The sequence below is a fragment of the Onychostoma macrolepis genome, chromosome 05 (genome assembly GCF_012432095.1).
Source record: "Onychostoma macrolepis isolate SWU-2019 chromosome 05, ASM1243209v1, whole genome shotgun sequence".
NCBI classification, from domain to species: Eukaryota; Metazoa; Chordata; class Actinopteri; order Cypriniformes; family Cyprinidae; genus Onychostoma; species Onychostoma macrolepis.
This window is the reverse complement of record NC_081159.1, coordinates 26788082-26802869: the sequence shown is the minus strand read 5'-3', so window position 1 is coordinate 26802869 and position 14788 is coordinate 26788082. Positions and strand designations below refer to the sequence as shown.

The window sequence follows — 14788 nt, the reverse complement described above, 5'->3', positions numbered from 1 at the left end:
TGGCAAGACATGTGCCTGAATGCTGGCATCAATCCGTAGTAGTGACAAGATGAATTAAGGATGAAGCTCATCATATATGAGTCTCGCTTCCATGAGAGAATCTCAAATAGATTAACTTGAACGAAGCAGCGGTGAATGCTTGAAAAAGCAAGTCTGGAGATGCAGGAGCTCAATTGAATAAAAGCTATTTTACCATTTAAACATGGTGATGACATGTTTTTGGTCCCTACCATGATTATTACAATGTAATAACATGTAATTTTTGCACTACTAGCTGCACAAAATAAAATTGCAGTCCGTTTCACATAAAGTACATTGCGTGATTTTTCCACACCTGCTAATAGCAGGGGATGTGAGAGAATTTATCATCCAGAAATATTTCTTAACAGCCATGAAAATGCTTTCTGTATCATTTTATCAAAACTTTTTAAAAATAAATCTCTTGACAATCTAATTATTTTAATGTTTTTATTTCCATATGACGCTGAAAAGTTTGGGGTCAGTATTTTTTTTTTTTATATATATTTTTTTATTTGATCAAAGTATACAGTAAACAGTAATCGTGTAAAATATTGTTACAATTTCAATGAATTATCTTTTTCTCATTTTTAATTTTAAATCAAATATTTAATATTTTCACATGTAATTTAATCATGTAATGGGAAATCTGAAAGAACAACATTTATTTCAAATATCTAGATTTTATTGTATTTATTTTTTGTTAAAATGTAAGTCTTTATTTACATTTTTGGTTACTTTAATGCGTCCTTTCTGAATAAAAGTATCAATATCTTTAAAAACCTTCTTAAAAATCTTACTGACCCCAAACTTTTGAATGGTAGTGTATATAATGTTTTTTTAAAAGAATAATTTTTTGTTAAAAGAACTGAAAGATTAAATTAAATTATTATTTTTATGACACTTTTTAATTACTTTGCTAAAGAATATATATATAATTTTTTTTAATTGTAAAACATAATTTGTAACATTTACTTTTACTGTAAAAGTAAATGTAGTATTTTATTAAATATAATACTGATTTAATTCTACATTTTAAATGGATTATACTGCTGAAAATGTGTAAAAGTGCATAAATTATCTTCTTGAATATTTATTTTCACACATTTTAAAATTAAATGACATACTCTATTTTTTCACTGTATAAATGGTAGGTTTTTTTTTTTTACCTCATTAAAATGAACCCCCGGAATAATTGCCGGTTGCCACAGCAACCCCAACACAACACTTAGAGGGTCCCAGCCCCTCACGCTCATCAGTGGACATGAGCTAACAGAAAGTGATTGCATCCACCCTCACCCTCAGGGCCCTGCAATAACACTGTGAAGAGACCCGAAAGTAGCTTCAGTCCCCCACTTTACACAAGACTCAAGCAGCGGAGCTTCTTCACAGCTGAACACACTCGCAATGTTTTCACACACTGTTGCGATGTTCTTTTGTCCTGTTGGCACACAGTCACCAGCCCGAGAGACCGCATTTCTGTTTGTGCAGTGGGATGCTGATAAGCTGATGTTTTTTTTATATATATATAGTATTAATGTGCCATTTATTGCATCATGCACCTAAAAGACCTCAAAAGTAGTCGTAGCATGTTTCAATCTTCTGAGGTAGCTTTGTGTGAATAACAGACAGAAATGTAAGTTTTTTTTCTTTTTTTTTTTTTTTTCTTTTCTGGAAATCATCCTCTCATACATAGCTCTCAAATCTCATGCAAGCTTGCACGTTCAAATGTGTACCAGTTTCTGACAGACTGACGGCTTAGTGAGAGAGCTTTTAACTCGCTGCTCGCTCATTCAGTCAAGACTTTTTAACTTGGTAACTGAGGGTGAGAATCAAGTCTATTCACACCAAAATCGATAACTTTAACTATATGGCCATCCACACCATGGTACGAATGTTGCTTATTATAAGCGCTTTGCCGTTGTGTAATCTGTAAACTGCTTTAAATAGGCCTACTCAAGTTCTTTAAAGTCTGGATTCTCATTGGCTGTCTATGTTTTTATCGTTCATAAACTTTAAAAAACATTCTGAAAGTGATTCCAACAATATCGTTCCTCTGTCGTTATCGTTATAGTTGTGGTGTGAACTTTGCTATTCTCATATCATTCATATCACATTTATCATCCTTAGTGTGAATGTGCCTTTAGAGATTGGATATTATATAGATATCTGAAACACAATATAATATGTCACCCTGGACCACAAAACCAGTCTTAAACCTCTGGGGTATATTTGTAGCAATAGCCAAAGATACATTGTATGGGTCAAAATGATTGATTTTTCTTTTATGCCAGAAGCCTCAGATTCCAGATTTTCAAATAGTTGTATCTCGGCCAAATATTGTTCGATCCTAACAAACCATACATCAACGGAAAGCTTATTTATTCAGCTTTCAGATGATGTATGAATCTCAATTTCCAAAAAGTGACACTTAAGACTGGTTTTGTGGTCCAGGGTCACATATTGCAATTATTTAGGTTTTGTGTATAGTTTCTCAAAATCTGACTTTTTCTGTTCTCTTTCATATGCATGAGACTTTAATTTGAACTGCTTTACACTCCTTTTGAGTTTGGATTTTCACATTCACATTTAAATGTACATTTATTTGAATAGCACTATTTACAATACATACTGTATATTGAATATGCCATCTTATCTATTGTGTTTGACAATGGAATTATTCTGTTTATTATTGTTTTATTTCCATATACACTGCTGTATATGGAAATAAAAGTTTGTGTCAGTAAGTTTTCATGTTGTTTAAAGATGTTTTGTTCAAATGGTTCCAATTTTTTGTAATTGTTATTACAAATTTTTAGTCCATTTCACTCTGACTGAAATGAATGAAACCATTTCAGTTGTTGATAATGGAAAAAAACTAAACTAAACATAAAATTATGCCTAATTAAATTTACTGTTGTTCAGTACTAGCAACTCAAGCATGGCAATCTTCAGCTATTTACTAGTGATTATATGAGTAAATGTGTTCTAGATTTTCTTTAGATTTCTAGACACAATTTGAATAAACTACTCTTCAGACTGATACAGACATTCGCTCATCGTCAAAAGTTGGGAATACAGTACACAACTCACAAAAACATGCTCCTCGTTGCTGAAAACATTTGCATGCCATCAGTGGGACTTTTTTTTTAATAAAGGGTGATCTCTTTTCCACCTACTGCCAGAGAGTAAATTGCATTTTCATTCAGCCCGTCTGCTGTTTTTCTGCAAATTTTCGTACTGCTGTGAACAGACCTATAGTCCACTGATATTAACTGCAAGGTAAAATATATAGCACCAAACATTTTTCCTTACGCATTTCAATAACAGCTCATTTTGATGAGTGAGTTATTAACTCAGTAATTGCAAACCACTCAACTCTTCGAGTGATTGAGCAATTTTGTGAATCTGTTCAACCAATTAATTGAAAACATAGTAAAAAAAATCATTCACTCACTCTATGTAACTGCAGGTTATTTATTATGTACATATTATTCTGTGTTGTCTTTCACAGTTTTTGCTGTAGGGCTGTGGACTCTGCAGCAGAGCAACTGAAGCACTGCAGAGTCACAGTAATATCTATAGAAATGACTTTTCGCTCCCATCTCTCATAGTGATGTTTAATGCGATTCTGAGCCAGTGTCGTGTTGAGAATTGAAACTGACTGAGATTAAATGTTTGTGGTTTTCCAGAGGCCTTCACAGAGAAGCACAGCCCTCAGACTGCCCACAATCTGCTCCAGGAGGAGGTCGCACGTGCCGAAGATCAGTCTGAGGTGATTTCAAAATCCTTTGCTTCTTTTATATATACAGAAACTCTTTGTGGGTCCCTACCCAGCCTTTATCAAAAGACAACATTTTTGACATGTTTTTTTAGCAGTACTCTCAGGATGTTGTTTATTAAGACACACACACTGTTGAATGAACATGCCCTGCCAACTGAACCAGAACAAAGCAGAATGAAAGCCTGACAAAAGTGCAGAAAGTCTTTACTCTACATGACACCATCCTTACTTACATTGAACCGGTTGGTCTGAATTTGAGGGTGAAAATCTACCCTAAAATCCACTAACCTCTGCACTACTTACAAAGATGGATATGTGATCTAATCAATGATTTAAAGCATTGACAGCCCGTGTGTCATAAATAAGAGATGAGGCAAACACATCACAACTGATGCCATGTCCCAGAAGTGGAAAACCAGCACTCCCAATGTTTCATTAAGAACATTTGACCACACATGGTGCTCAGGTGCATAACCCAACCCTACTTTTTTTTTTCTTTTTCTTTTTTTTTTTAAAGGGAACAGATTGTTGAACCTTTAGACAAAATATTAAAAAAATAATAATTAAATAAAGTTTGTATGTGCGTTTTGATGCATAAGGCTTTTATGGCACATGTAGTATGATACAGAAGAATATGGAGCTCATACTCCAGAAGAAAAAGACACTACTTTTTTTTTTTCTTCAGAGGCCCAAACTGAGCAAAAAATATGCAATTTGGCACAGTTGCTGATATTTAAATGCTTAGTTTTATGATAATACAATGATAATTTAGAGATGTACAAATAAACGATCCTCAAAAGCCTGATGTATCCTGTTTGACACTCACATTTTAGCACTCTTTTTTTTTTTAATGGATAATCTTGTAGTATTCTCATAGCTTTGTAAAATTACAGGTGAACCACTGATGTCACATGAACTATTTTACCGATGTCCTTGCTACGTTTCTGTGCTTTGATCATGGTAGTATCCTTGCTGTCTATGGAGGGTCATAGAGCTCTCAAATTTCATCAAAAATATCTTAATTTGTGTTCCGAAGATGAACGAAGGTCTTACAGGTTTGGAATGACATGAGGGTGAGTAATTAATGACAGAATTTTCATTTTTGGGTGAACTATCCCTTTAAAATACTAACAATATCAAAGCTGTTTACTTAAAAATCAGTACAGATTTCACAGAAAAAAGACCACAGCCCTCACGTCTCAATTATATTTTGGTCTTGAGATCTGACTCTGGTCCCTCCTTTAAACCATCTTTGATATGTTTTTGCCCACCAGGCAAAAATCGTATATCTAATTGCTTAATAATAGTACTCAACAAGCTGCTTGATTTGAGGTTTCATTCGCATTTATAGCACAGGTGCAGGACAAGTTATGAAGTAATAAACTATGCAAATTGTTCAATATGAATACAACAGTTGTTATAACATCAGCCCTCATTGTCTCAGAAGCATGAAAATGGTTCCATCCCTGTTTTTCATCCATGTGCTCATGATTCTTTTTAGCATTCATTACTAGTGATGGGAAGTCTTTCCACAAATCGTTTCTAATGAAAAGTGTGTTTCAATGAACTGTTTAACAAAAAAATTATAAAAATGATTTAGCAATTCATTGCATATTACACTACCTTTCAAGTTTGGGGTCAATAAGATTTTTATTTATTTATTTATTTTTTAAATGTTTTTTCAGTCTCTTATGTTCACCAATTGTGTATTCAGCTGATCAAAAATACAGTAAAAACAGTAATATTGTGAAATATTATTACAATTTAAAATAACTATTTTCAGTTTTAATATATTTTAAAGTGTAATTTATTCCTGTGATGATGCAAAGCTGAATTTTCAGCATCGTTACTCCAGTCTTCAGTGTCACATGATCCTTCAGAAGTCGATGTTTTGTTAGTAAGTTAATAGTTAGTAAGGTAGTTGTTAAGTTTAGGTGTTGGGATTAGGGATGTAGAATAAGGTCTTGTAGAATAAGGTATTAATATGTGCTTAATTACTACTAATAAATGGCTAATATTCTAGTAACATGCATGCTAATAAGCAACTAGTTAAGAGACACTAAAATAAAGTGTTACCTTAATTTCTTTTTTATTAATTATTAGGTAAGGGTGCTTATTGTAATTTATTGTAAAAATCATATTCAGCTCAATGAATCAGTGAGCTGTTGACACTAGACTGTTTATTTATGAACCAACTGAATGGATTAATTGAAAATATCTGACTCAGAAGAATTATTTGTCCACAAACCGAACATCTCCATTCATTATGTAATGTGTTAGCATCACAGACTATTCAACAAAGGGCTTAAAACAGCTCAGCACAACATGGGCCATTAGGAAAAAATACTCCTTAGACGTCTTCTCTTGTTGTCTCAGCCACCCTGCCCCATCCGTTCGGCTTTGTCTGATTGATCTAAGTAGGTTTATCCATCCTCAGGCTGTAAACAAGCACCGTGTCTTCCACCCCACACAGGCCCGATCAATAGCGCCGTGACTTTGTCATTATGCCCCTGCCATCTGATTGATGATCTCACTCCATCATAAGTAAGCTGTACAGAGAGCCAGCCTTCAGCAGGAAGCGTGCCAGACAAAACATCAGTCCCGCACTTGTGTTTCTGAGCTGGATTAGGCCATGAATTCCCACAGGACTTGCATATTCTATTAGTGCAACAGCGTCTGGAAAAGGGCTGATGGCAACCGTTCATAGTCTGTTCTCATATGAAACTATAAAACTTTAATGATGCCTTGATTGAGAATTATAAAGAGCTAATAAACAGCAGGAGACCACATGAAACACGGTTTGAGGGCTTTTCTTCATCCATTAAGACAAATGGTCCTTTAAAAATAAAATCTTTGAATGTATAACTTTGGAGTCATGCAGTAGTAATTTTTCTGTTGATTACACTGGGAAACCCTACTGAGGTAAGCATTATTACTATTGCTTATGCTTGAGAGATTTGAACAAACCCCTGGCTCTATAGTATTAACTTGTCATGCAGTGTTCGTTGTGTTTGGAAAGGTGTTGTGATATTTTTGACCTGATTTTTGCCAAACAGTTAAACAAGGGGGGAAAAAAACACAGACTCTCACTGAAAGGAGGGACCCAAGCCATATCTGTACACTGTTAGACTTTACTGTCATTTCTACAGTTATTTACTGTATATCACCCAGTATAATACTGCAAATTCCCTTTACAGTAAATAACTGTAATACCCTTTGCATCATGGGAATTTTCTGTGACGTCAGACCCCACATACAGAGACTTACTGTATTTTTAAAAATTGCTGTATACTACTGTATTTGCTGTAACGGCCTCTTTGGCGCCATTCTATTGAGGTTGTTTTATTTTCCTCATTTCTTACATTTGGATTGACCCGATTTGCCCTGGACCGTGTCTACAATGCCGCAACAGCTTGGGACTGACTACACTGGATGTGTTACATCACTTGTAATGATTGGAAAATCTGTTTGTCCTTCATGTCAGAAACAGCGCGAGCGCTTGGAGTGTATCTGTACGTCAGAAATATACCGGGGCATCACTTTACTGTCCGCATCCAGTCAGGTCTAGATAGTATATATAATGGGTTCTATATTGTCTTTTGTCAACTCGCGTCCGAGGAAGACACGGAAGCAGCGGGGCAGCGCCGCGGGTTTTTCCCAGGGATGAACCCGCGAGAGCAGAAGAGGTCCGGAGAACATCTACGCTGTGTGTTGATGCACCTTAATAAGACCAGCAAGCAAGGTAGAAAGCACTTGCATGTTGTTGCTCTTTTGTTGGTTTTGATTACTTCTATTGTCCTCATTTGCAAGTCATTTTCGATAAAAGCGTTTGCTAAATGTAAATGTAAAATTATATGTACTTTTGTCTGTGTGTTTGTGTCAGATTTTTGCACACCAGTTTTAACCTAGTAACATTTACGCGTCAACATGGCGGTAACAAACTTTACTATTGTAAACTGCGCTGTCGTTTCAAACGACTTTTGTCAGCTTATTGAATTAAGTTATCGAATTACAATTATTTTTAACGAGCAGTGCTTATCTTATATTAATATTAGGTTAACTAATGTGAAATTTAGTTCAGGTGTTAGTAGTTGGCCAGTAGTCTATTGAGAAAATAAAATTGTATGTTAGCTTGGTTAAACAAATTTTATGGCTAGCTGCCTTTCTAGTTTTAGAATTAGTTTGTTATAGTTTTTAATGGAATTTAAGATCTACTGATTTTTTTTTGTCTTTGTATTGTAAAGGCAACTGCAATGAAGCATCAAGTAAGAGCATGTCAGCCACCCTGAGACTGATAATTCATGGTAAGAGAACAACTATGGTTTTGAGAGATTTGTGTATTCTATATGAGGTTTGCCTTTTAAAAGTGTGTCATTCTACTTCTTGCTTTTCAGAGAAGACATTTCTGTCACTAACAAAGTGGATGGTGAGCAAAGGTGGTGGCCACGTTTTGGAGCAGCACCTGGGTTTTGCAGATGGCTATGTATTCTTTGGCTGCTTGTCTTTTTTCTCCATTATGTTTCTGTTGACTAAATATTCTTTGTGAGGATGAATCCAGAGGACACAACATAATGCACTGCAAACTGTCCTAAGACAGGAGAAATGGTGAAGATGCACTGTTCCAGCATTGGAAGACTGTATTTTTAAGTGTCATACATGCAATGTTTTAAATAAAGCATTTGATATTTTGTAATTATTGTGTCTGTTTTAATTGAATGCCAGTAGTACCTATGTAGAGTAAAAATAAAATGAAGTCTATATAAAAATTATAAAAGCTAATGAAATCTATATTAAAATGAATGAATTACAGTAGTATACTGATTAATTGGATTTTTTAAACAGTACTTGACTGTAAAACAGTATAGTTTTCTACTGTAAATCTTAATTGCAGTAACCTACCGGCAACATTGTTGGCAGTAAGTTACTGTAAAAACCCTTTGAAATGTCTAACAGTGTAGACCAGAATATCACAGACTTAGTGGTGAGCTCTTTTGACTTTGGCCAATAAAAACCACTGAGCAACATCCTAGAAACCAGAGTTATTTTAATATTATTTATTTATAGTATCCATGGTATTATTATATTTTCATTTTAAGTTTTAGTCATTTTGTTAAAAATATTTTTAAAAATATATTTATATACAAGTCATTTAATATATGATTTTTTTTTTTTTTTAATAAAAATATTTTTGTTTTATTGCCCTGGTTTACACCCTAGCAACCTCACATACTAAATCACTCACAACACTATAGCAACATATATAGCTGCTTTGGAAAAAATAAAAACAAAATATTTTCTGAAAAAGGCAAGAAATTAAAAGGAAGACTTACAAAATCTAGTATTTGTATTCATGTAATAGCTTTTCGGTCATTTAACTTTGTGTTTGTGTAATAGTAGTTTTATCTACAGTTCATCTATCTATATATCTATCTATCAATTGATTGTCATTAGAGCAGTGATTTATATTATGTACGTGTGTGTGTGTGTGTGTGTGTGTGTGTGTGTGTGTGTGTGTGTGTGTATACAGTATATATACATACACACGTGGTCAGAATTGTTGGTACTTTTTGAATACTTTTTGAAACCTCCATTTGCCAGTTTAACAGCTCTAAATTTTCTCCTATAATGCCTGATGAGGTTAGAGAACACCTGACAAGAGATCAGAGACCATTCCTTCATCCTGAATCACTCCAGACCCTTTATATTCCCAGCTCCATGTTGGTGCTTCTTCTCTTCAGTTCACCACTCATTTTCTATAGGGTTCAGGTCAGAGGACTGGAATGGCCATAGCAGAAGCTTGGTTTTGTGCTCAGTGACCCATTTTTGTGTTGTTTTCGAGGTTTGTGTTTGGATTATTGTACGGTTGGAAGATCCAAACATGGCCCATTATAAGATTTCTAACAGAGTCAGTCACTTTTTGATTTTTTATCTGTTGGTATTTGATAGAATCCATGATGCCGTGTGTCTAAACAAGATGTCCAGGACCTCCAGCAGAAATATAGGCCCACAACATCAAAAATACAGCAGTATATTTCATTGTAAACATGGGGTACTTTTTATCCCTGCGTTGCTGCTAAAAAGCTAAATTTTTAGTTTCATCTGACCATAGAAGCCAGTGCCATTTGAAGTTCCAGTCGTGTCTGATAACTGAATATGCTGGAGATCATTTTTTGGTGAAAGCATTTTCTTTTCTTGATTTTTTTTTTTTTTCTTGAAACCCTCCCAAACAACATGTGGTGATGTAGGTGCTGTTTGATAATTTTTTTGAAGGTTTTCTGACCCCCAGACTCAACTATTTTCTGCCGTTTTCAAGCTGTGGTCCTTGTAGAGTATTTAGCCACTCAAACTCTCCTTCTCACCATGCATTGGGACGATATAGACACACGTCCTCTTCCAGGCAGTTTCGTAACATTTTATGTTGATTGAAAATTCTTAATTATTGCCCTGATGGTGGAAATGGGAACTTTCACTGCTCTAGCTCTTTTCTTAAAACCACTTCACTAATTTGTGAAGCTCAATTATCTTTTGCTGCACATCAGAAATATATTCTTTGGTTTTTCTCATTGTGATGGATGATTAAGGGAATTTGGGCTTTGTTTTCCCTCCTATTTATATTTCTGTGAAACAGGAAGCCATGGCTAGATAATTTCATGTTCATAATCACGCTGGTGTGCTCAAAATTGTGAATATGAATGGGAATATACTTCAGAGATATTTTACTCATAAGAATTTCTAGGGGTGCCAATAATTGTATCCAACATGTAAAAACATTTATTTCATAATGATATTTCCCCCCATTTTAAATTCTTATTCTCCAATGAAAGCTTAGATTTTTGTGATTAAAAAAAAAAAAAAAAAAAAAAGATCAAAAGGATTAACAATGCAGATTAATTTTCACAGCCGCCTTTGATCATATTTACCAAAGGTACCAACAATTCTGACCATGTGTGTATATATATGATTGTAATATTTATTCATACTATTTTAATTAGCTTTTACTTTAATATTTTTTTGTTTTATGTTTTAGTACATTTGTTATTTATTTTTTAATTACTTTAATGATTTCAATTTAGCTTTTTCAGTTTTAGTTTTAGTAACTGTAGTACTTAAACATTTTATTTCAGTTGCCAAAGCAAATGTCTCATTTTTGTTTAAGATTTTCAGCTAATATTTACATATGTATATTGATTTCTTGTTGTTGTTGTTGTTTTTTTTTTTGTTTTTTCTTTCAATTTATGAAAATGAGTGAAATAGTTTTAGATTAACAATAACAGTACTGGGTTAGAGTTGCTCATTGCATGTTATTGTCTCACACTGATGTGTAGTTTGCCAGGGGAGGTGTCCTAAGTCTTTATTGTTCTGTCTGTGAGGACATTTAGGGGGTGAGTTTGTGCAGACAAGACTTATCAATTATTCAGTCCCCCATACTGAGACAGACATAGCGTAGACACCTGCCCCCACTTCAGGGTCATGGTAAATTTATTGCGTGATTATTTGTGCAGACGTCATCTTTGTCTGTTTGTTAAGCCCTACAGTGATTTTGTCAAGTAACGTAAAAATGTTACTTAAAAATACTTTAAAATTACCCTAATGTAGTTTTTTGGTCACTTTTAGGCTGGCCAGGCTGGAAAATCAGCTACAGTAAACCAGGGGTGATTAACTATGTAACTAACTAAATAGGGCTGCACAATTAATCAAACTTGAAGCTGAAACCATGATATAGCTTAATTAAATTAGCATAACAAAGGTTGCAATTTAATTATGTATGAAGTCTGTTGCACTGCATGTTTCAAAGTGAAGCTCGGCACTGTGGTCGTAACACAGCTCATAATTTGGAGTTTTCAGTGTCTCAGAGCGGCTTTGTTCACAGTAAATGCAGTCTAATCCATCTCTGCATGTGCTGTGAGTTTAACACACATTTGGGAACACAGTATGTTCAAGGTTAATTTTATATACACATTTACATACACTGTAAAATGTGAAAGTTGACTTAACTTAAAAAAATTGAGGAAACCCGTTGCCTTAAAATGATTAAGTACATAATAATAAGAAAATAAAAAGTTAAGTGAACTTGACAATTCAAATAACTTATTTTTTTAATTATCATTTACTTAAAAAATTGAGGAAACCCGTTGCCTTAAAATATTTAAGTTAAGTCAACTTATCACTTTTTACAGTGTAATTTCCAACATTTTTGTGGACACAGGTTTGCAGCATTTCACCAGTATTCCACAAAAATTTCAAAAAGTCAAGGGTTTGAATGTTTGTAAGTGAAGAATTTAAGAATTAAGGGTCTAACTTTTTGTATTACCACTTGTAGCATGACATAAAATTATTGTTATTATTATAATTATTGTTATTATTTTGTATATATTTTAATTTTTTATTTTATAGTTTGTCTGTTTTTTGTTTTTTTTAGTTAAAACTATCATTAATAAAATAATAATAATTATTATTATGTACAGTTGTATTGATTTCCTAAAACACCGGTGTGAATGTAATGTAGAGTCACAATTAAAAAGAGGTTAGTCGTACAGCACTATATATGAATAATTTAAAATAAAAACAATACAAATACTAAAAATAATATTTTATCGGTTTAATTGCATGTCATGTCACCATTAACCGATATCAGAGAACCTTGAACATGTAAATATGTTTTTTAATGATTGAAATATTAACTTAAATTTCAGTGGGTACTTCAAGTAAATGTATTACGTCTAAGGGATCCGGCTGACCATCTTACACATGCTAAGACCAGCAAACCACCATTAGCTGGTCTAAGCTGTTTTTTTTTTCTCTTCAGCAGGGTTTATTTAATGCAGAAATATTTCTTTAAATGATGTAATCAATTGGACCGCCTGAGATTCCACCATCAAAGACATTTTGAAGGATCATATAGAAATAACTTTATAAAACTAGCTTTTGACATTTGTCTTGGAAGACGATGAGTCAGAAAAGGGGATGTTTGCGTCTGCGTCACACTTGTTATGAATCCGGCTTGACTTCCTGTCCTCTAATACCTGTTTATTTGTCACTTGACCTTCACAGGAGTTGCTGGAGAGGTTCATGGAGGGCCACGTGCCCCTGGAGGAATTCCTTGATTCTTTTCAAAGCCACAGGAAGACGTACCATATCCGCCGCGCTCAAGCTGAGAAGCTCCAGGAGCTCAACAAAGCCGACAGGAAACCGAAGAAACAGGAGGAGGAGCTGAAGAGGGAGGAGGAACATAAGGAGTACCGGCCAAACGGCATGAGCGCACACGGCCCTCCCCGTGTCTTCCAGCTCCGATATGGGCTGACCCCGGCTATCCTGCTGCCGCTTTCCTCTTCCTCCGCTTCGGTCCTACCTCCTCTGGACTCCCGCTCAGGCCAGCCGCAGGTCTCGGGGCCTTGCGCCCGTCACTCCTGCCCCGGGCAGCCCGTCGGCCTGAGAGTAATTGGACAGTTACCCGGGTGGCCGGTGAGACCGGTCCGATTGCAGAAGCTGTACAGGCCCAGTCCCCATCAGCCCGAGCCTCCGTGTCGATAACATGAAAGCCAAGCTACGAAGAGACCACGTGAAGCCTTCATCGAGTCGATATGTAATAATGATGCTGCCATGATATCAAACATTCATGTACCCAAAAAGGGAGGAGAGCGGAAAGCCATAAAGTATTTGTTAACGTCGCTTGTCGTTGTTGCTTGTTCGTTTCACTTCGATTTGTTTGGTATTTGTGTGGGTTTTGTCGGGATGTGGCAGGAGTTTAGCTGCTGTTTGTGTGAGGGAACTGCCCTGTTTCTTGAGACACTGCTTTTTGACTGGAAGGTCTTTTGGGCCGCTGAGGGACTTGGAAAATGGCACCTTTTTGTAATGTTTATGGGTGTTCAATAAAGTCTAATCATGATGTTTATTTTAAACCTATATCTTGGTTGTTTCGTATTTTATTTTCCTGCTCTTAGTTTTTTCTTAATACATATGTTTTTCTTTTTTTAAAGCATAGAATCATTCTTAAAACATATGAAAAATAAAAATGAGTTACATTCATTTCACTTGTTTTGTGCATAAATCCCAGTTAAATGTATTATTTATTTTTTTTATTCATATTTTATTATTATTGACAAAGTATCGATTTCTGTTTTAAATCTGTCAAGAACATGTCTCAAAATAAAAAAAAAAAACAATTATTATTATTATTATACAACATATTTGTGCAGTATAATGCACAAAAAAATGAAATATTGTGAATTATATTCATTCTTAAAAATGTATAATTATTTCGAATACAGTGAATTACAAAAATAAGTAAATAATAATAAATGTAAAAACCTAAGTAAACTATTCAGGCACATTGCTATAATGAGACTACTGAAACATTAGAAAAATGAATTATTATTGAAAATATTGTAGATTACAAATAAATAAAGGCACATTATAGCATTGCAAACTGTGTGTAAACTACATAAAACAAATGCAGGATGGAAAATTTCTTTTCTTTTGATTTTGGGGTGAAATTTGACCCAGACGTATTTTTGTGAGATTCACCTTATTATTATTTTTCCTATCAGATAAGTTTTGGTTTATTAGGGAATTTTGTTCCAAGTAATACACAATAAAAAAGATTACAAGCTTGGGTTAGATGAACTCATTAAGTACATTTGTCTGTGCGAGACTCATTTTACAACGAGAACGGTTCAGATGGTTTATTTATTATTGACACAGCTGCAGCTGAAGTCTTTGAAAGCCCAAACTTGCCAAACACTTTGTTGTTTCAAGTTTTTTTCAGCCACTGCAGTGGAGTTTGTAGTCAGAATGTATGGACACGCTGTTGTCTTTGACTGCGCTCTCATAGACGGCTGATTTAGCTCCAGGGTTAGGCCTTTATTCTTAAGCTACAGCTGAATAGTTACAAATAAACTCGGATTAGCACAAAATACATTATAATAAGTGTGCTCTTAAACCAGCGCCAATGAAAATCATATCTAAGAGTAAGGGATTTACGTATTT

General features: G+C 34.5%; 1 protein-coding gene and 1 long non-coding RNA gene across 2 annotated transcripts in view; both read left to right on the top strand.

Annotated features, from left to right (window-relative positions):
- Positions 1 to 13705, top strand: part of vps37d (VPS37D subunit of ESCRT-I) — a 40161-nt gene extending 26456 nt beyond the window's left edge. Inside the window, exons 3-4 of the mRNA XM_058776971.1 lie at positions 3711 to 3793; positions 12854 to 13705. Coding sequence (XP_058632954.1) covers positions 3711 to 3793; positions 12854 to 13333 — 563 coding nt within the window. The 3' untranslated portion in view covers positions 13334 to 13705. The remainder of the gene's footprint in view (positions 1 to 3710; positions 3794 to 12853) is intronic.
- On the top strand, positions 3800 to 10665 carry LOC131541299 (uncharacterized). Its single transcript, XR_009271458.1, has 3 exons — positions 3800 to 7544; positions 8047 to 8106; positions 8197 to 10665. It is a non-coding gene; the product is annotated as an uncharacterized LOC131541299 (long non-coding RNA).
- Positions 13706 to 14788: the final 1083 nt, after the last annotated feature.